This window comes from Tetrao urogallus (genome assembly GCF_951394365.1).
Source record: "Tetrao urogallus genome assembly, chromosome: 4".
Classification (NCBI taxonomy): Eukaryota; Metazoa; Chordata; class Aves; order Galliformes; family Phasianidae; genus Tetrao; species Tetrao urogallus.
In genome coordinates this window covers 26,328,233-26,350,006 of record NC_136817.1, presented here as the reverse complement: position 1 = coordinate 26,350,006, position 21,774 = coordinate 26,328,233, and the positions used below count along the sequence as shown (strand labels likewise).

General features: G+C 40.9%; 1 protein-coding gene across 1 annotated transcript in view; it reads left to right on the top strand.

Moving 5' to 3' along the window:
- Positions 1–21,774, top strand: part of ARHGAP24 (Rho GTPase activating protein 24) — a gene marked incomplete at both ends in the record, with an annotated part of 145,129 nt that overhangs the window by 33,383 nt on the left and 89,972 nt on the right. Inside the window, one exon of the mRNA XM_079535129.1 lies at positions 11,660–11,747. Coding sequence (XP_079391255.1) covers positions 11,660–11,747 — 88 coding nt within the window. The remainder of the gene's footprint in view (positions 1–11,659; positions 11,748–21,774) is intronic.

Below are 21,774 nucleotides of genomic sequence, written 5' to 3'. Positions count from 1 at the left end.
CATTACCTCGGGGATGAAAGCAGTATTTGCAGCTGAGCGAGCAGTGTGTACAACACCCTTGCTGCTACAGGGAGGCTTTGCTAGTTCTCTGCCAGGCAGTGGCTTGTGTGGTGGATGCAGGCTGAATGACCTCAAGCTGCGTTCTTGAAATCCTCTTTGCTCCTCAGCTGTCAGTCGGAAAATGTTTCCATAATAGACTTTCTTGCTCAAACAGTCGGCAATGTGAGAATGTGACAGAAGTGAGGAATGAAGCCCACTGGGGCCCAGTTGTTGGAGCCAGATCTTTGAGGTCCCTTCCAACCCAAGCCATTCTATGACTTTAGCTCCAAGCCCTGGCAGACTTATGCTTGGGCATACCTAGGGGAAATGGCTGTAGCACAGTCATGCACAGCAAAGCTGCATCCTGGAGGAGGGCAGGACTGGCAATTGGACTGGGGCTCTTCCACTTTAATAGTGAGCGGTTGGATGCCAAATAGCTCTGTAGTTTGCTACAGGAGCTGGATCTGGTTACCTGGGTGCAACACAGGTAGTAAAGCACATAAAATTGGCTGCACGGGGTTCAATCTGAAGTGACTTCCAAAGTGTTTTGATGTTGCCAAGACTGGCCCAATCTAAACTTTGAACACTTCCCTATTGCCCTACTTTGATATCCACTGCCTACTTGTCATAGAATCACTAAGGTTGCAAAGACCACTAAGATAATCCAATCCAAGCTAATAATCCACCCCTACCTTGCCCACTGACCTTATCCCTCTGTGCCTCATCTCCACAGTTCCTAAGTACTTCCAGGGACGGTGACTTCACCACCTCCTTGGGCTGTCTGTGCTGGTGCATCACCACTCTTTCTAAGAATAAATGTTTCGTAATATCCAATCTGAACCTCCCCTGGTACAATGTGAAGCTGCTAGTGCTTATCCTATCAAATGTCCCTTTATTGTATATTCATTGCACGGTGGTGACCTGGACAGGCTGATGCTCACATGGTACCAATAATAGTGCACAGCAGAAACCTAAAAATCTTGCTAGTGTCTGTACATAAGCCTGTGCCCCACCCTTGAGGCTGTTTCCATTTAATAATAGAGACAAGAATTTCATGAGGTGGATGGTGGCTGTCACTTGTTTGATTGGCAGATTCAAAGGCCTCTTGGCCAACTGTGTCTTGAATATTTGTTACCAAGCAGCTGTGTCAGTTAAAATGCATTGAAACTCAGCCAGCAGGGCTGCATACCAAGCATCACATAGGGGTGCTTGACACTTTGGTTTTCCTAGATGATAATTAATTTGTTTGGAAGTCGTTTCTTTATTCTTAGCTCTTCTTAGTGCTTTTTAAATCTTTGCATAGATGGGAACACAAGCCTTTATCTTCCATTCAGCAAGGGAGGTTACTGAATTGCAGTACAAATGTGCATTTGAAGATGAACATCTACTTGATCCCCTTGAGGAGAATAATATCTTAGCAGTTCATCTTCATCTCTTCCTTAGGGGGGAAGAAAGAAGGCTTACAGTGAAGTGATCATGGATAGAAACTCTTCTTAAGGCTCTCAGCATTGGAATAGTTTCATAATGTGCTCCCAATGTGTGTTGAGTCTGGTTGCATTGAGTGAGCTGTCCTGCTGCTTTTATGTATTGGTGATGCTGATGTAGAAATTAAAATTGCAATAGGTAACTAATGAGGGGAGTCCCAAAGTTATAAATATGAGATGACAATTATCAGAATGGGTGCTAACATTTTTACAATATAATTTGATCAATGCAACAGATACAGCAGCAGCCTTGAATGGGATGCTTTTGTGAACAAGATAATTTAACTCAGCAAATATGTTCACATAAATGTTTTAAAATGAAAGACAAGATAAATCTGTCTAGAGCCCACATGCTGTAGAGCTGCCAAGCCTGCCACCTGTTTAAGATTTTAATGACCTGTTCTTTATTTAACAGAAAAAGTCAAATTAATGCTGTCATTAACCTTTGCTGAGGCTTCCCTTATCTCAGGAGCTCTGTGATAGCATTCAGCACATACCTCTCAGTGGAGCAGCTCTGTTGCTTTAATTAGAATTCCAGCAAGCTGGCAAAGAAGACCATTAAATGTGAAATGTATTTGCCTGCAGCTCAGCCATGGGAATCTGATTTCTGTTCAAATAGGGATGTGGCATTTGTCAGGAGCCCAAGGAGGCTGAAACTCATGTTGTGCTGTGAGACCTACAGGGAATCAGTTCCTTGGCAGTTTCTAACTGAGATGCTTTTTTGAGAGTAAACCAAACACTTACTAGGATGCTGTATGTGCATGTGAGAGCCCCTTTGTGTAGGCAGGGACCAGGTAAGCATGTTAAGCACTGTAGGACCCAGAACTCAGGGCTTTGTAGGAGAAGGGTTCGCTTATGCAGCCAATGTAATAGCGTTTTTGGGTTTATTTGAAAAGGAAACATGGATCCTATAACTTATCTATGAGGATTGCCTTGCTCAGTGCATAGCTGTGGAAAGAGCTGACTGTCACTTTGGTGCTTCCTTGTGTGTGACACTAGAAATGCAGTTCGTGCAGGGAATGGGCATGGTCAATACCAGCTACTGGTAGCGGTGCAGGGCTTGTAGGATTAAATACTTAAAGAATAATACTAAAACTTCTTTAAGTATCTTCAATGTGTTATTCCATCTTCAGCAGATTTTGAAGCATCTTTTTCTGAAGACTCTAATGTGAGATGGGAATTGAGGAGCTTTCCCAACTTTCTTCATTCTGTCCACCAGCCTCTACTAGAGAGATAAAACTGACAGTTTTCTTAAGAAGCCTCTCCATTTTGAGACATCCTCTGCCCTTTGCTTGCTGCCTCCTGATCAGTTTCCCATGCTGATGCCTGTTTCCATTGCAATCAGCAGGCTCAGTAACTCTCAACTTGCCAAAAACTTGAGTGCTGCTGTTAGGGCTCCAGCGTAGTTATCTTCACTTGAGAATTTGGTGGACTCTAGATTTGACATTGCTCTCCTATGCTTTCACTATGAGGAAAATGAACGTGCAATAAATGATGTGTATCTAAAAGAGCTTACCATAGGAGCTATCTCTCTTTGAAACTGATTTGTTGTCTTTTTAACAACAACTTCAAGCAGAGAAAGCTCCACTGGCTGGAGTGCAATCAGTATGTTCCCAAAAAAGCTGGGGTTTTGTTTCTGCTTACCCATTGTGGGGGTTTGCTCCCAGTTTCTTTTCTTGCATAAATTGTGGTTCATCTTCCCCTCTGGCAAGGGATACTGCAGTCTCTGCTGTAGACTGTGAAGACCTTCACGCATGTTTATATTTTGGTGGTTTATTAAAATAGGAGCACTGAATCTAAACTATTTATATTAATACTTAATACAGTGTGGAAGGGAGCAGCTGCTGCAGTGCAGTTCATTACACTGGCCTCCAGTCAGCCTGCACATATTTTTACGTAAGGCTGTCTGGTACGTAGTGAGATCTCCTGATAGTGCTGCAGAATCCCCTGCTTTTATGGGAAAGCAAATCACCAGGGATGTTTTGGAACTTGCATATGCAACCGCTTAAAAAGTTATAGTAAACTCCTGTACAATTGGTTGTACTGTACCACCTCCAGTGTTACTCAGTGAGAATACAGATGATGGAAGTCATTTTTGGTTTTGCTCTAATCAATCCTATAATGAGGCAGAATAATCTTGAAAAAGATTTTTTTTGTCTGTTTTCCCCCCAAGATGTTTAATTAAATAGGGTGAGCAGCCCTGCAGCCTTTGGGGAGGGCTGGGCTAAGTTCTTGGGACATCAGGGCTTTGAAGTGGGATCTCCTGTTGTGGCCTTGTGCCCTAATTGGTGAGATAAGGGCTAGGCAAGCCTTTTCCCCACAGTTTTTCTTTCTTTCTTTCTTTTTTTTTTTTTTTTTTTTTAATGGAAAATGTGTGTGCTCAAACATCTGAAGCAAACCGGAGCTGTGGGGATGTTCTGTTAGGTTGAAGGGCTCAGGGCTGCTGCAGCCCATTGGTGTGCACTGCTTCATGCAAACCAGCTTCTGGTCAACTTAGTGCTGGTTTTGAAACTGCTGAGATTAGGAGGTATGTCTTGTGTCTTAGGTATCTGGTTATATAAGCGTTTTCTTTGAAAAACATGTGAAGTGTTTGTATTAATGAGCTGACATAAATGCGATGGAAAATGTATTCTTAAACTGAAATTTGCAAAGCCTTGGCCTATAAAGCTCTTCCTTCCCTTCTTTTCTAAGTAAGAAAGCATTAAGTCAAATTCCACTCCAGGACCATGCAGTAACTCCCTGATGACATTCACATGTTTGTTTTATACTGTCTCCTTGTAAAAGTATGTTTCGATTCATAGACACTTCTGTAGTATCTGCTTTGCCCAAGGGTCCAGCCCTTAAGACATCTGCTGTCCTGCTGAAAATGTATGCTTTCCAAGGAAAATTCAAAGTTTACTTACCACCTCAGTGTTTCATGTGGTGCACCTATACAGTATCAAACTGTTTGCTTCACCTTTAATCGGCCAAAACTCTCTGCTCAATATTTAAGTTGCACGTTAAAAATGGTAATTACTTTGGTCTTGAAATAGTTACTGCCACAACACTCCTGCAGGAAAGCCTCCCTGGGGAAAATGAAGATTGTCCTTGCAGAGGTTCTGTTTAGACCAGTGAGCATGGGCAGTTCTGTTTGCAAAACGTAGTTCAGTTTGCTGTAAACTGCCCTCGTAATGAAGTGCACTGCAAATTACCAGCCTGAAATTTCAGGGCAAGCATGCAACAAGAAAGGCAACTAACTAGGTTTCAGGAGATCAAGGTCAGGCTGACAACACATCTGTACTTTCCCAATTTCAAAGCAGTGAGTCTTTGCTATTGAGTCAGATTCCTTGATAGAGGAAAGAATGTAGAAAGTGCTTATTAAATGAATAATGACGCGCACCTAGATTTTTAAGGAGCGGTGGCTTATTTCAAGGCACCTTTCTACCACTACTGAACAAGAAGCAATCATTTGTGTTTTGACTCAGCTACAGATTTATTCTTTCCTATGCAATCATTATTGCACATCTTAGTCAAGTGCTTTGGAAAACCAAGATCAAATGAATGGCGTAAATTGGTGTCCATTTTTAAGAAAATAATAAATGATCAAAATACATGTAGCAGGGGGGTTGAAACTAGATGATCATTGTGGTCCTTTTCAACCCAAGCCTTTCTATGATGATACACAGATTGTAGTGCATGAGAAGCAAACGGTCGTAAGTGTATCAGGTTGTTTTCTTTGAATAATGTGGAAGACAACTCCTTGCACCTTGATAGATTTATTGTTAATGTTGTCCTCACTTAGATAAGGGCTAACTTAGCACCATACACCAGATGCTAGGAAGCCAGATGAGCTGTGTGAATTGTCTGTGCAGTAATTGCAGTATCTAGGCCATGCTTATAAAATGTTTATTATATAGACAAAATATAAACAACATACAGATGTTACTACAACAAGTAGTGTAGGCATTAAAAAAAAAAAAACAAACTTGGAAGAGAAGGAGTACTCTAGCTGTTAAGTCCTAATATTTTTTCCATGTGAAATTGTAGTTTATTTAATGAAAAACTGAAAAATGATAACTTGTATAGGGTAGATAAACTGCACTGCAATGGTCTTGGTAGTCAAAAGGAAGCAAGGATATTTGCAGAGGAGAGAGAAGAAATGGGGTCAGTGGGATCATGTTCTCATTTTTAAGTCTTTGCTGCCTTTCTTAGCACTTGCTGTAAAATTTTAATGAGGTAATCTGTTGCAATTTCAACCTCTATTACTTACTGAGCTGGAAGCACTTCTTCTGCAAGCTGGAGGCATGGCAGTACATAGCCTTTTTGGAAGTAAGCTGTGCATGTTGCAGTTGTAAGCAATTCCACTTCTTAAAGTCAGCATGGACATCCATAAAACAAACAAAACCCAAATGAACTAATTTGAATCATAGAGACATGCCTTGCTGTGCATTTGGAAGACTGTGGTGCTGAAGACCTGATAGTCCTCACACCGTGCATTTGGCTGCTTCCTGTTTCTTGTCCTATTCATTCTGGATAACAGGGGTAGTTTCCGTACAGTTAAACTATTTCTCTCATTTGATTTTTCAGTTTAGATATTGCATTCTTGTCTTTTGAGTAGGCTTTACAAGAACAAAGTAGTATGAGTTACCATAAGCAAGGCTGTTAATGTGAGCGAAGCCAAAAAGGAGCACTGAAGAGCAAAGATGGAAAAAGGATGCTACTACTAGATGAGAGAATCTTGGAGGTGTTAAATTATTTCTGAGGGCCATCAGCACTTCGACCTCACTGCAGGGTGTGCTTGACCAGGGTTTTAGTCACTGTTTTGTTATAGCTTTCCTGGCAGTATTTGTTAGTGTAAGCGGCATTAAAAGGAGGTTTCTCTTGGTGCTGAACCAGTGTGATTGCATAGCTCCCATGTGTCCCCAAAATGCTCTTCTGCCTCCTGAGTAGTGTTTTCCCTTGTTCGTGCTCTCTGATTCTCTTCTGGTACCTCTTGCATGAGGCAGGTCTTGACAATCTGCTCTGAAAGCCATCTGTAATGATGAGTGGCTTATTTTTTGTTTCCTTTTCTGATAAGGTATTGCAGCGTTTCTACAGATTCCTAGGTGGTTTTCTCTCTAAATTAATCTTCCCCAGAATGTAATGGTGTAACTCAGTATGAGTCCTACAAAGCACTTGATGATCAGTAGTGTTCTGGTAATTCTAAATATTTTTCTTTCCATTGTGGACATGATCCTTTCAGTCAGTTGTGGGCATTCAGCCAAGGAGAGAGAATAAATTATCTCCCTGCTACCCTTGCATGCAGTGATGGCTGCTTCCCCACCCTTTCAAAATAAGATAAATCAAGATGGCATAGGAAATTCAATTTTAAAGCATCCCCCCTTTTTTTTCTTCTGCCTCTGAGTCCTATCTTGAAAAATAGTTGGCTCAGTATTTAATGGCTGACTTGGTTTTAACCTCCTCGATCACATATGCTGCATTATCTCTCAGTGCTGCTGTTTCTGTCAAGACTGTCACTGGTGAGCTTCACGTGTACACGCAAGGCCACACTTGAAATATTTCTTCTGCCAGGTAAGAGCAAATTAGGCAATGAAATCATTCATTTGGCCTATGTATTCTTAATACTAGAAATCAGTAAATTTTCTTTGCAAATGAGGTCTGTATAACAAGCCTTGACCCTCAGTGTTCTGAAGCAAGCAAAGCATGATGGCTTATTGGCTTTTTTTCTTTGGTAGTAAAACTGTGAGAGAATGGCTCTATCAATAATCTAGATTTCTACTAGCAGGAAGGATCTACCGGAGGTAAGACTTTTCTATAATTGCCTGTCCTCTACAGTAGTTCCTTAATGTCCAATCATATTGTTGTCTATAGGGTGAAATCTCATGAACCTAATGAAACTGAATTTGATTGAAAATCTCATGCATACATCTAATTACATGCTGGAAAATGAGCTTAGCATGAACCCCTGAGTCCTTAAACTTGGTCCTAACTACCCCTCAGGTAGGAGCGGACCTATTACTTGTGACCTGGGTCACCCCCAGCTCCCTAGCCATTGCCTGGTATCCCTTGGTGATGAGCCTGGGAAAGAAAAACAAATCAGTGCAGGAGGAACAGCATTTCTCACAGAAGCTGGTGATGTACAATTGAATAAGCTCATTCATTAAGGAGAAGCTGGGACAGGGTGGGTAAAGTAGAGGTGCTAAAGCTTATTTAGGGTGCTGCAGAAAATCTGCTTTGGGTTGGAAAGCTGCTTCATACTAATCCGTGATCTGTCTGAAACCACTTAGGATAGCAGGTGGAATTTAAAGATGGGAAGACAGCATGTTAAAGTTTGTGTTCAGCAGTAAGGGAGCAGTCATTGCTGAGAAATAAATGTAGAAAGAGGAGAAAGCTTATGATAGTTTCAGGTGTTTGAGATATAGTCAGGAGATGACCACTCATCTTTTGCCCTTACAGTAGAAATAAATTTCAGAGGCAAACTGTGCATGAGGCTCTGTTTTTAGGCAAATGTAGTTTTCTGTGGTGTTACAACTCTATTTCATGAGAGTTTTCTTTCTCTTGGGGAACAAAAAGGGAGATTTTCTAGTGGTTGCTCAAGGCAAGATTGTTTTGTTCTTGAGGAAAAATGTCTCTGAGGCACTGAACCATGAAGTGAAATATGTGGCAGGAGAGAAAGGTAGAAATATCTTTTGAAAATACCATCATTGCATCCTAGTAGAATTAAGCTCTCCCTCTGTTATGTTAGAATGGATGCTTTGGTGCTCATTTTGAAGCCAACAGTACATGCTATATCACTGCCTTTGGAAGTCAATTTGCTTCTCAATTAGAAAATTAAGCAACGAGCTTAGATTTTTAACTTCGGGTGGAGGAAAGTTCTTTTCAGTACTTTAAGGCAGTTTCTGGGAACTAAATGGCAATTCTTATTCTTCAACAGAAACAAACTGGAATAATGTATTAACATAGTGGGAGGAGAAAATGTCAAATGCAATGGAATTTCTGCCAGAAGAATGCATGTTGACCACTGACAGAATTTTATTCAACCAACTCTTTTGCACTTTGTCTCTGCCTGTGTTTGTTCCTGATGTGTTACATCCCCCCTCTTTGGCATGCTTTTATACAACAGCACTTGTGTTGTTCTCTCAGAGTGTGTGCAAAACTGTAAAAGGCTGCAACAGCTGCATGTCAGTGGCTGTATCACCTATGGTAATGGTATTACTGCTAGAGATTGGTTTGCTTACCTGCTGTAAAAACCTATCATACTCAGAACATCCAGTTCCTTCCTTCTCTTACAGTAACTGTAACTTGTGACTGTAACTTGCTGTTGGTGTCATATTGTCATGTATGCAGGAAGTCTGACATTCTGTACGTTTTACAGTGACAGTTCAGAACATTCATATTCAGTAAAGCTTTTTCATTATGTAGCGTGTGCTAGAGAGACTTGAAACCCATGATGCACATGGGGAATAAGATATTGCCCTAAAGAACTACTTCTCATTTAAATTGGAGAAGAGAATTATGGTAGATTCAAAGTTGCTGGCAGTGAGCAGTAAGAGCATTCCCTTGACTTGAGCTGTTAAAAGCTTTGAAGCTTGGTTGCAGCAACTACCCTGCTACAGAATTACTACCAAGTAATTGCCACAAATTAATCAATGGATGAGAGCTGTGGGACTGCAACAGGTATAAAACCCTCAAACTTTGGTGCCGAACCATCACCAGCACTTGTGATGTGGTTAACCAACTTCTAGCATCAGGCAACAAGAAATAAGCTTTGTGAAGATCCTCTGTGTTAAGACAGTGGATAAGGTACCAACAAATTCCTGGCAGGTTTTCCATGAAAGAAGAAAAACTAAGAAAAATGGCATTAATAAGCTCAGCACTTAATTACAAGATGAAATAAATTTTTATTAATCTTTGATAGAAATTGGAAAGGCAGAGGAACACCTGATATGAATGACCACTGATAATGCAGTCATAAAGAACTATAGGATCTTTAAGGTTGGAAAAGACCTCTAAGATCACCAAGCCCAACACACCTTCCTCCCACCCTTCCCCTCTCCCCAATCCCACCGTGTCCCTCAGTGCCACATCTCTGTGGTTCTTGAACATCTCCAGGCACAGTGGCTGCACCACCTCCCTGGGCATCTCATGCCACTGCATCATCGCTCTTTTTGAGAATAATTTTTTTTTCTGATTATCCAACCTGGCTTCTTGAGTAGCTTTCCACAGCAGGTGACAGGAAGGAAATGGACTGGTTAAGCCTTGTAGAACTGGTTTAAAATAAATACAAAAAACATATTTGGGCAAGAAAACAGTTCTTCATCTACTTATTTGTTTCTTGAGTAAAATCCCTTTGGAGGTATTAAAAATCAGGTATTTGGAGCTGCTAGCCTGCATCTTAGTGTGGGAGCTCTTTGTCCCATGAGCTTCCCTGAGAAAAATCTGGTGCCGCCTCCATGCTGATGAAGAGTAAATCTGCTATGGGAAATGGAACTCGGAGCTAGAGAAGTAAGGCAATAATAAGAAAGCTAAGCACCAGGTTGCTATGCTAGTCTGTGTCATGTAGCGTGCAAAGCAGATATATCACCTGTCTAGCTGTCACAACACACTTGTGGTAGCCATTCTGTCCCTTCCACCGTACTTCTATGTGGTGCTCATCTGCTGAGCTGTACTTTAGTGTTGCAGTCCGTACTGTGAGGCATTCAGCTGATTAGAATGATAAGCTGAGCTTGATGTGAAGCATGGTAATTTTGAAATGCTTACATGCACTAATACCCAAGTCACAACATTGATTTCCTCTGGAAACCACCTTCATATTTTATGTGCAAATAAGCATCTTGCACAATTTCTAAGGCTTTAAAGCTGCTTTTCTCTATATAGGAAGAAGATCTAAAGGAGAAAAGCAAACTTTAGCTGGCTGAACCTTCGCAACTCTGTGCCAGTCTGCACTTCTCAGTTTATTGAAGCAATAAGATTGGAGCTGATGCTTCACAGTGGGGAAGTGCTGCTTGGGGAAGGCAGATAAATGGGTGTGAAAGCAGACAGAGAAGTGAGAGAGCTCACTTTCCCCCACTGGTCTGTTGCATCCAGGTGCAGGTTGTTCAAACAACTATTTTTAATTTAAAAAAAAAAAAGCAAGTCTGTGTGTATGTATATGCACATGAGTGTATTTCACATGCTTTGATTCTGGTAATAGATGTAAAAAGAATAAAATATATCAAATTGTCATTTGAGTATATGCTTTATTTCTAAATCACAGTAATATCTTATATGGCATTGCTATATGGGATCCTTTTATATTACTTCAGATGTCACGTGGGGTTTAGGCTTTGCGTTTTAGTAGATGGAATGTTAGAACCGTGAAATGAAGGAGATGAAGTTAAAAATGTTATGACTGTTTTCTTCTTGTGTTCTCAAAAATCTGTTATTGTGACAACTTGCTGTGAAGTAAATATTGAAAAGATTTTGCATCAAAGAATGGCAAAGCATCACATCCCATTGTAATGAGGCCACAGCATGTGTGCTGCTAATGAGTGTGCAGCCAAGTTAAGTGCAGTTTTCATTTCATTCAATTTCATAAATTGATTTGTATTTACAGTGCTGCTGGCTAGGTGTTAATCTCATGTTTTTGTTTAATTTGAATAAAATGGTGTGTAATTATCCAAAGTGTATTTTCTGTACTCATGGACACAAGCTCCTGAGCTGCTGAAAGTTGCTCTTGAGTGAATGCTGGGTGCAGGAATTGAGGGAAAATATATCTGAGGCGAGCTGCTGGGCCTGGGTGCCCCTACTGCTTTTAGGACACATCTGTACATAGAGTGTATGGTGAGTGGGTGCTGCCAACACAGCCTCAGTTTCCCCTGCTCTCAGTAAAAGGCATATCAGAATATGCCCTGCAGCATGAACATAAATAGTACAAAAATCTTCATAGTATCAAAAACTAAAGAGATGGGGAAAAAACCTAAAGCCAGTATTGAATGCCTTAGTTAATGAAGGTGATCTATGATGTTTGGCTTTATCTCCCCTGAGAGTTTGGAAATGAGCTGCCCAGGAGCAGCAGCATATGCATGTGTCCCCCAGTCACAGCAAAAAGGAGCATTTGTCTATCACAAGCAAGGCAGCAGTTCTGACCCTATATGTGATGTTGTTTTCTTCCTTAGGGTGCTATCTTTCTGCCTGGCAACAGAGTAATTGAGCACCCCTGCAATGAAGAGAGTCCAGGAAAGTTCCTTTTTGAAGTTGTTCCAGGTATGATATTCTACACCTTGTAAAGACTTTGTGGTTGTGTTCTCAGTGACGAATGGCTGCATCTGTTCAGCCAGAACAGAAGCTGAAAGTGATTAATGATTCAATTAAAGGAAAAAAATTGGTTAATTTGTTAATACTTTCATTCTTTTTTTTTTTTCCCCTGCATACCTCTGGCAATGCAGGAAAACAACATGGTTTTTATTTGTCAGTGTAAACTGTGATTGCTCTGCAGCTGGGGCTGTGGCACTGAGAATACTGGCAGTATGAGTGGGTTTTGTAATTATTTGAAGTAGAACTGGTTGTTATGGAATGGAGCCTCCAGTGGTAACAGAGGGATCAGTAACTTGGCGCAAACAGCATTTTACTACTGCATAGTTGCTGATGGCACTGGTGCCATCACCTGATACTGATGCCGTGTCCCTTGGGTGGTTAAATTGGTTGAACACCACCAAACATTGCTGCTTTGAAACCCTAAATTTGTTTTTAACATGTGTTGGTTTTTTTTGCTTTTTTTTTTTGTGTTCTTCTGGGGGTGGATTTGTCTAAAGAATGTTGTTCTGCCAACTGAGTAGTAATCCTGAGTGTGTATATTATTGGAGCAATTTGTGAAGGGTCTCCACATCTGGTTAGATCACTGTGTTTATTCAATGTATTCTGTTTTAATCCTCATATTATGTACTAGTGTACTTTCTAGTCATGGCTATTGAAAAAGATCAATTGAGGATAACATTTATGGAAACAAATCTTTGTGACCTTGCTCTTAAACTGGAAAATGTCAAGTTACAAGCTTGGCTGTCCTGACCAAAGCATGGCGATTTTTATGTATTGTGGAAGCACACGTAGTACAAAATAGATTTCCAGAGTGGAGAGAGCATCCACTCAGAAAGTAAGGAGGAGCAGAGCTGAGTGGAATTTGCAGACACAGCTCAACAGAGTGTCTTTATTTTTCTTTTTATGTATTTAGTGAGGAATTTGTTCATGAAAGCTATGTGCAGTGAAGGGTAAGTATGCCAAGAAAACAAGCATGATATCTGTCTGTGAAGTTTCCTTAGCACTCACTCTAGCTTGAGTTCATATTTTAAACTGTTACCTTTTTCGTGTACTGAATTAAACCTGTTGATAAAATTGCAGGTCTGGTGTTGGCTAAAATCTTGTTTCCACTGAGAAGAATTATTTTCAACTGAAGGAATGCTTTTTCAGGTCATGTCTGCAGGTTAAATAATTTGAACACAGGTTGTCATCAGTATTTATCTGGTAGGGTTTTTTGGTTTTGTTAGTCCTGATTATAAGATTTTGAATGTGTTTAGGGTAGTACCAGTTTGCCCCTTGCTATTAACTGTGCAGCTATAGCAACCGATACCAGAGCTGTTCTCCTGATGCCATGAGGAAAAAAGTTTGGTTTAGGGGAATTGAAAATGAAATTGAGACTTGGGCTGACCAGGAAGGCAGATCAGTGCCTGTGGGAATGTTGTCAGCAGATGTCAAATGAAGATGAAACAAGTTTTCCTCCTGTCGTTGTCACCATTGCTCCTTAAGGCCAGTAGTGTCAGCATTTTCCAACAGAGCTGTTTGTCACCAGGATGCTTGTACTGACTCATAAAAGCCAGTTTTAGAGGCAGGCTGCGGCAACTGGATGTAGTTTATTGGATGTAATTGAGAGAAATATTACAGAGAAGGTTTTCCTTAACCTTTGTTCACTTATGTACAAGAGAACAGCTACACATCAGCAAGATGTTTGCATTGAAAAAGATCAATTGAGGATAACATTTATGGAAACAAATCTTTGTGGCCTTGCTCTTAAACTGGAGAATGTCAAGTTACAAGCTTGGCTGTCCTGACCAAAGCATGGCAATTTTTATGTATTGTAGAAGCACGAGTAGTACAAAATTAATTGTCAGCCTAACTGCACCTTGTGTGAAATGTACAGCACTGAGGCTCACTCTCTTCTTGGAACTGCTTGGAACTGTGTTCTGTAATCCTTTAGGCAGCAGTGACAAGTCCTCTTTTTGTCTGCTGCATCTGGGGGTGGCCTGAAAACTTGTATGTTTGTTTGTTGGCAATACATGCAAATTATTTTGGGAATGTATGTGGGAGTTGGTTTATACTGTGAAACTAGTTCTCTGTACATAGCTGTGTCTGAGGATGAATGAAAGAAATGAATATGTGGAAACAAACATCTTGCAGTCTGGTGCTCTAATTACAATACAGATGCTTTGAATTTGCATTTTCAAAACATTCTGTTCATTCCTTAAGTCATGGCATTGTTTAATGCTTAAAGTTGTTCTTTTTTCTGTACTGATGAGGCTGCTTTACAGGAGTGAAACTGCCTCCTGTTCTGCCCCCAGAGTCCATGTGACTACAAGGTGACTAATGACTTATTAATAGCCTCTTTTGCTCAGAGCAGTGGTTTCTTTAGGTTTTGGAGATAACTCCTAAGTAGGAATTCAGTAGTGAGTGACTGCATGGATTTGAGATGAGAAGTTCCTGTTTTTTCAGGAGGAGCACTTGTAAAACTCAAGTCCATCCTTAAGCAGCGTGTGGGGAGCTTTGCCTTCCCTGTGGGGTTTTCACTCAAGGCTGAGTGTGCTTTGGGGTTCTCTGGGTTTCCAGGTGTTATCTGAAGGCAGATTGGGTGAGAGCAGCATGGAGAGCTGTGTGTGAGGGCCAGTGGCTTTCTAAGGCTGTGTGTAGGTACCTTTGGGACTTGAATCCTGGTCTTCTGGTGCATCACCACAGTTTCAACATGATCCGGGACAGAGTAATTGCTTGGAAGTGATTGATGTTTATTGAATGGGGAACATGATGAGTGTTAATATTTTGTTAGAGTTGTTTAAACTAAAACATACATTTCCAAATGTCATTCTTTACGTTCCTTATGGGGTCTTTTGCTTTTAAACCTGGTGTAATTGTACTGCGACTTTGACCACTGGCAAAGCATGGCAGTTCAATGTGTGGGTGTATTTGTACTTTGATTGTACTGCGTTACAAAGCCACTTGACTGGGGACAAATGGGGAAATCAATTGCCTGAATAAGACTAATTTCAGAGAAAAATGCTTATATGCTGACATTACTATGGAAGTATGTAAGCTTACTACGGTATACGAAGTGAGGAAGCTAAGTTGAAGCACATTGCTGGAGAACATCTCACACCACTTCAATTTCGGTGTAGATGAACTTCATGGTTCCTGCACATACAGATTTTCAGAAAGCAGTTTGAGTTTCTCCATGGGCATGGGGAGCAAGGTGTTAGTTGGCTTTGTGGTACTAATTGAAAAAGGCCTAACAGATTGCTGCAATGACAACTTCTGCTTCTTCAAGTGGAAGGAAATATTGAATATACATTGAAATAGGACATAAGTGTAAAATATTTCAGCTCCTTTTTCAAATGCTTTAACTGGACAGATTGTTAAACAAAACCAGTTTCAGTAGACTGCTATGTGCAAATCTGCCTCAGGGTTTAGTTTTGACACCGATGGTATTTTTTTCTCAGTGATATTGTTCAAACATTTGGCTGCTTTTACATCTCGGCTTCCCCTCTAAGAATTACTCTCAGGTAATTTAGAAATCTGCAGTAGGTTTCACAAGTTGGTGTTAAAGAAGTGCTCCCAGCTGCTGCTATGGAGAGTACCCTACTAAGTAGTCTGAGATTTTGGAAAACTTGAGCTGCTGCTGCTCACAGCATGTTTGAGTCTCTCTCCTCTGGCATAAGATTCTCATGCTGTGCTTTCTCAGAGCAGCGAGTGCTATTTCATTGGGTTTCTAGGTGTAGACTTGAAGTCTTTTGAATACAGAGCATTTCTCCGAAGCACGGAGCTTTATGAGAGAATCTCTGCAAGGGAGTGAAATATTAATTCCAGAACTTTGAAATCATTAAAATGATTTTTTTATTAGTCAGAAAAAAGAGGTGTCCACAGGCCTTTTTTCTTCCTTTCTGTCATCTTTTTTTAATTGCATACCATCTGGCAAATGAAGTTTTCTACAGACTGAGTGTTCTGGTAGGGAGCGTGAAGTGGTTTCAAATTTTTGATTTTTTTTCTTAGCTTCCTTTATGTAAAAGATTGGATAATAAACTTTTTTGCTTCTATTGCTGCAACATGCTTTCATTCCTCAAAGTTAATGGTTGCAGTCTTTTTTTTTTTTTTTTTTTTTCCAATTCCAAGTGGTGTTTCATTTGTATAGAATATCTGCTTTCTATTTGAGTCATCTTAGAATGGCAATGAGAGTTATAAGAAGATATACATCTTCTGGTGCACTGTAAAGTCATTAAAAACTCTCTGGCTCCTTGTTGGCAGAGTGTTTGGCAGGTTAAGCCCTTTGAGGATATTTCACCGTGAGTTCTTAAGCAGCTGCAATGGGAAGGCTGCAAAAGATGTTTCTTGCTACCTAGTGTTTTTTATCAAGAGTTCATCAATGCCTGGAATGTGTGGATTTCACAAGTTCACTTGTTTTTGTTTTTCCTAGGGGACATACAAGAAAAACAAAGCAGACATATTACGTATGACTGTTTTTTCTTGAACAGACTAGCTGTTTTCTTTGCAATGCTCTTATGTACCTTAAGTTGGATATTGATTTTGACTGTCTTTATCTGTTGATCTACAATGCATATGTTTTAATGCTTGGAAAGCACTATACAGTTTCCTTCTGTAATGTGTATGAGAAGGATGCAGTTTTTCAAAGGCCAAGTGTTATGTCCAGACCTGATGCTGATGTTTTAAAGACATGCTGCTGCTAATAAGACACTTCAAAATTTGTTTTAGTTTGCTGTATCACAAAAACACTTCCTGCAACATCTATTTCAATATTATACTGATGTAAATACTTGACAGTTCTAGTAAAACAGGATTTTTGTGGGATGACAGAGGCTGGACTCTATCTGGAGGTATTAAAGAGGCACAACTGTTAGATGAGACTTCATTTTGCCAGTCATGCTGCATCCTCATGTCTCTGGGTTGGAAGTACTTTAGAGGGTTATGAGCCCTGATGTTTGGAAATAGAGTTGTTTCTCATAATCACAGTCATAAGTTTGGAGAAGACCACTAAGACCATCAAGTCCAATGCTCAACCCATCCCCACCATGTCTGCATGTCCCTCAGAGCCACAGTAACTCAGTAACTTCAGTAACTCAGGTTACTGAACTCCCCAATGGATGGTGACTCCATCTTCCTGTGCAGCCTATGTTAGCACCTCACCATTCTTTCTGAGAAGGATTTTTTCCTAATATCCAACCTGAACCTCCCCAGATGCAAAGTAAGGTCATTCCCTCTCCTCCACCCCACTAAAGATATATAGCCTTTTGAGAAATAAGAGGCTAGAATTATCTGTCTCATTTTCTTAGGATTAAATGCCATGTCCAGTGTGATGATACATCCCTATGTACTGTGGGTAGCTTTCCTGAAGGCACAGAGAATGTTAGGAATACAATGCACAGAGCTAATTCTCTACATTTGGCTCCAGGAGAAAACTGTTTGTGTGCAGAGAGGAACTCTCACTGTAGTTTCTATTGCACAGATGATCTCTTCACCACAAAAATGGCTAGTGCAGCACTGATTCCCTTCTCTGCAGGATACAAAACTCAGATTGAATCTAAAAGTGGTCGACTCTGACTTGTTCCCTGTTCTGGATTCCTGTCTCCTGCTATGACCCTGGTGGATTTAATTGGTGCTGCCACCAAGATGGATGCCTCCCCCGTGTGCACTGACAGTCAACAGTGCCTCTTCATTAGCTGTCAGGAGCACAGGACCCTCAAGGACACTGCTGATGTTGCTGGCTGAACTAATTGTGCCTCTGATATCTTTTTAGAGGGAGCTGGAAGGTAGTTTAATCAAAGGGACACTAGCTGTTCACTTCATAATGAAGATCTGAATGCATTGCTGTCCTTATTAATGCAGAAATTTCTTCAAAATGTATTTGGTACGGAGCAACCTCTGTGTGCGGCCACATTGCCATGCTTTGTGCTTATGACCTTTGAAGGAAGCTGTACCACACTCAAGCTGCAGCTTTTTTGTCCGACCCTTAGAAATGCGTGGAATCAGTGAGCCAGTGAAGTAAAGCCAGCAAAGGTTAATAGTGTTGGTTCTGGGGCAATGTACTCTTATCCTGAGCAGCAACTATCATGATGCACAGATGTGTGACACGCTCACAGTTGAAAACCGAAACAAAAAAACCACACAAACCATCCCTGATCCTGCAGACCTGTGAAATGAGATGGTGGGTCATGCCATCAAGCTGTTGTGCTGGCATCATAAAATCTGCTAATGTCAAGCTCAGTTACCTACAGGTCAGTGCATATAATATACCTTTTAGCTATGTTTTTTTCCTGCCTCTGTTGTCATGACTACTGAGTGGTGCTGGGAGAAGGCACTGAGTTTGTCCCGTCTGCTTTTAAAGCCAAAGGAATTAAATCTAGATGAAAAGGCTGTTTAAAAGAGGTAAAGAGCCTTTCCTAAATGTCTTCTGAAGCCCTCAGTATGTGAAGAATAGGCAAGTTACTGCACTCTTACGGCTTGGGTGCTTAACTCTGAAGCTACTGAAACACAAGCTGTCACAAGTCTACATATATGGAGCCTGCTGTCTCAATTCCTTTTTATCTTTGTGAGTACAGATTATAAGTTAAAAGTATGTGTATTTATAATAGCGTGGTAGTACTATTGCCTGCTTTCTGAATGCTATTGATTTGCTAAGATCTATTTTGGAAACTAGTGATGGATGAAGCACTTCTGAAGACTTCTGGACTCTTGCAGGTTTCATGGACTTTACTGCGAAATAATACCACTTAATTTTCAATCATCTGTTCTCAATGGCATTAATTTTGTATGAAGCATACAAAATTAAAAATACATACATATACATACAAAATACATATTGCGAATACTGCGCAACTGCTCTGAATGTGTGCAGATTCTTTACTTTGCTATTCTGTGACTGAAATGTGTATATACAATAAAAGTTGAAAAAAAACAATTTTTAATTGCTGTTTCTACTTCAGAAGCAGACTGTTTATGTCTGTTGCTGCTCAATATGATGTGTGTGATCTGCTGTGCTTGTTTCATAGATGAAGTTTGCATTAATGTGCATTTGGGCAAGCTCCTATGTGCAGCCCACAGGTGTCACTGAAGAGTTTGGGGCATAATGGCATTGACATATTTAAAAGTTTGTGGTGTAAGACCAAACTTGAGTGTCAGGTTTGTGGTATGTATTTTCACTATCAATACACCTGTATGCCAGATTTGCATTTAGGGAAGATGTAGCTTGTGTCACAAAAGTTAAATCCGAGGACATAGTTTATTCCTACCCCTTTTTGAAAGGTACATCAGTGATGAGTTTCTCTACCTCAGCACTATTGCTAGCACACAAGCTTAACCAGAAAGAGCTCTTGACAGGACTGTGTGGGGCTGAAGATAAATTGAACCCTGGGTGCATGGCCTGAATGAGCTATGAAGCTACAAGTAGAAGCTACACTAGCTATTCAGCAATGTCTACATTATGTGCATTAATGGTATATCATGGAAACACATTTTCATTAGCCAGAAGAACCGTGTGTTTTGGCACTTCTGTGTTAGGACAAACATCATGGCTTAAAAGAAACATAATTATTATCTCTGTAACTACAACAGTAGTTTGAACAACTAGTAAGTTCATTTGTTTTAGGCTTCAATGCATGTCCCCCTAATATTGACCAACAGTCCACTGAGGTAATAAGCAAGTTTCTGTGTTGAATACCCTGTGCAGGGCTTCAATTTTTACCTTGTTTTGTGTCAGCAACATACTTGACGTATTAGAAAGTTCAGCTTAGAACTCAAATTTCCCAAAAAATGATGGAAGTTGAAGTGAAAAGGTAGTACTGAGTAAAACAGTACTAAACTAGTGCTAATTTGGGCACTTTGAGAAAATGTTTTATTAGATCTCCATGTTGCTGATGCTCTTGGTGTATTACAGTAATTATTATTTTGCTGTCTCTCTGTGCTAACAGAATTGAGCATCCATCAGCTTAAGTCACTGTGCAAAGTTCTACTCCTGTAAGATAATGATGTTTTTTATTATTTATACTTGTCTGTGTGTACCTTCTGTATTTTGATTATTAAAAGGTGATCTGTACTTAAGGAATGACAATAGTATAGGAAGGAGTAAGACAGAACTGCTACTGAGGGATACTCTGAGGTATAGTTGTGCAAGATGTGGTTATTTGTAGGGTGTTGTGCAGATGTCTGATGAGCTTCTGCAGTGGTAATAATGATGAAATCCTAGTGTTCACCAATGTTTTTGGCTAGAACATCTGCAGGTGCAAAAGGTAAATGAAAACGTGTATCTTCACTGTTAAATAGCTGCAGGTACTCCACTTGAAAAGTCAGGAAGAAGAGCAGATCGCTTACCCAAAGATGTGTGGGAAGTTGTGGCTGAGCCTGTAAGCAGATCCTGCCTTCAGTTACTGCTTGGTGCACTGAGAGTTGGTGCCACAAATGTTGGAGGAGTAAGGATGCAGGTAGCAAACTTGCCAAAGCCTATTTGTCTCTGGAAGTAGGGAAGTTGAAGTAGAGGGGCCTGCATCCTTGAAATATGGTATTATTTGGTACTTAGACCATCTAAATGAAAACCTTTCCTGAAGTTTTCGGACCTTCAAGCAGTTTCACCTCTTGTTTTTTTCATGTGCTTGAGTGTTGCTGCCTGAACTCATCCCCTGCACTGTGGCTGTAGGAGGCTTGGGAGTTGTTTAGCCCCTTTGCAGGCTATTTCATCTTCCCTCTTTTCCACTACTGGTGCTATGGGAACGTTGATCCTTACTTAAAATATTTTTTTTCCTTTTCAGCTATGCATTAGAGAACAATTTTTAAGCCCTTGGCAAGCATAAGATGCTTGCTAGTTTTAGTTTCTTGACTACAGCAATCAAATGTAAGGCTAAAAAAAAATAATTTCTTCTTGGTATCTGTCAATTTCACAGTTGCCAAGTACTGGTAATTGGCGTTGATTTGTTATTCAGCGTGGTGAAAGACAGGCTACCTGACTTATTCCCTCCAACAGAAAAGCATACTTTCTTTGGGATGTAAATGTCCTTGCACAGGATGACACTGCTTCATTTCTCCTTGTGGGGTTGTAGCTTGAACTGTTCCCTCTGGAGGTCACTGCTGATTAAAGTGTATCTTCTATAAAGCTAGCAGGTGGGACAGTTGGGAAATCTTGATCTTCTGTGCTGCATTTCAAATCTCTACAATATTCATAGGTTGAGAGAGTGGCTAGTTTCTATTTTCTGGCAGAAATACCAAGAAGCAGCATGCAATTGATGTACGTTGGTGAGGAACACTTCAAACCACAAGCACCAGGCTGTTAGGTCTTAATGAGGCTGGTCTGCAGTTTACATGATGATTCATGAAGGAATAATGTCACGGGGCAGTACTGGATGGCACTGTGCTGACCAAGCAGGCTTTCTTGCTGTGGGAGGAGGTGAAGGCTGTAGCAGCCTGTATCCTGCAGATGATGTTCCTGGTGTACTGTGTAGGCTGTGGGCCCCGGGGCAGCTGCGGCACCAGAGGGATTTGCTTTGCAAAGGGCTCCTTTCAGGGACGATGACGGAAAATGTGACGGTGGGGAGGAGGGAGAAGGCGAGCACCCATGGAAGGCTGATCTTTGCAGCTTGCCAATGTGGGGCCCCAGGGGAAGACTCCATCTGCTGCCATTTGGCATAGCTCAGCCGTCAGAGCACAGAGCGTGCTATTGTCCTCAACCATGGCAGAAGGAGCTGGCACTGAGCCTGCTGGGCTGCTGGCCTTGGGAAGGGAGTGGGAAGGATGGGGTGATGCTGCAGGAAAGGGACACAAGCCTCTGACACGGTGGGCCAGGAGTAATTGTATCCCACTTGCCCTTGGGAGCTCTCCATGTGTGGTGGGATAAGGTGCACATCAAGAATGGTGATGCCATGAGTGCTCTTGGTAATGTTAGAGAGTAGTAACAGGAGGTTGGTACAGCCTGATGAGAGATAAGATGGCTCAGTGCAGACCTTGCTGAACTTGAGGAAACGTCCCCAAATGAGGCTGG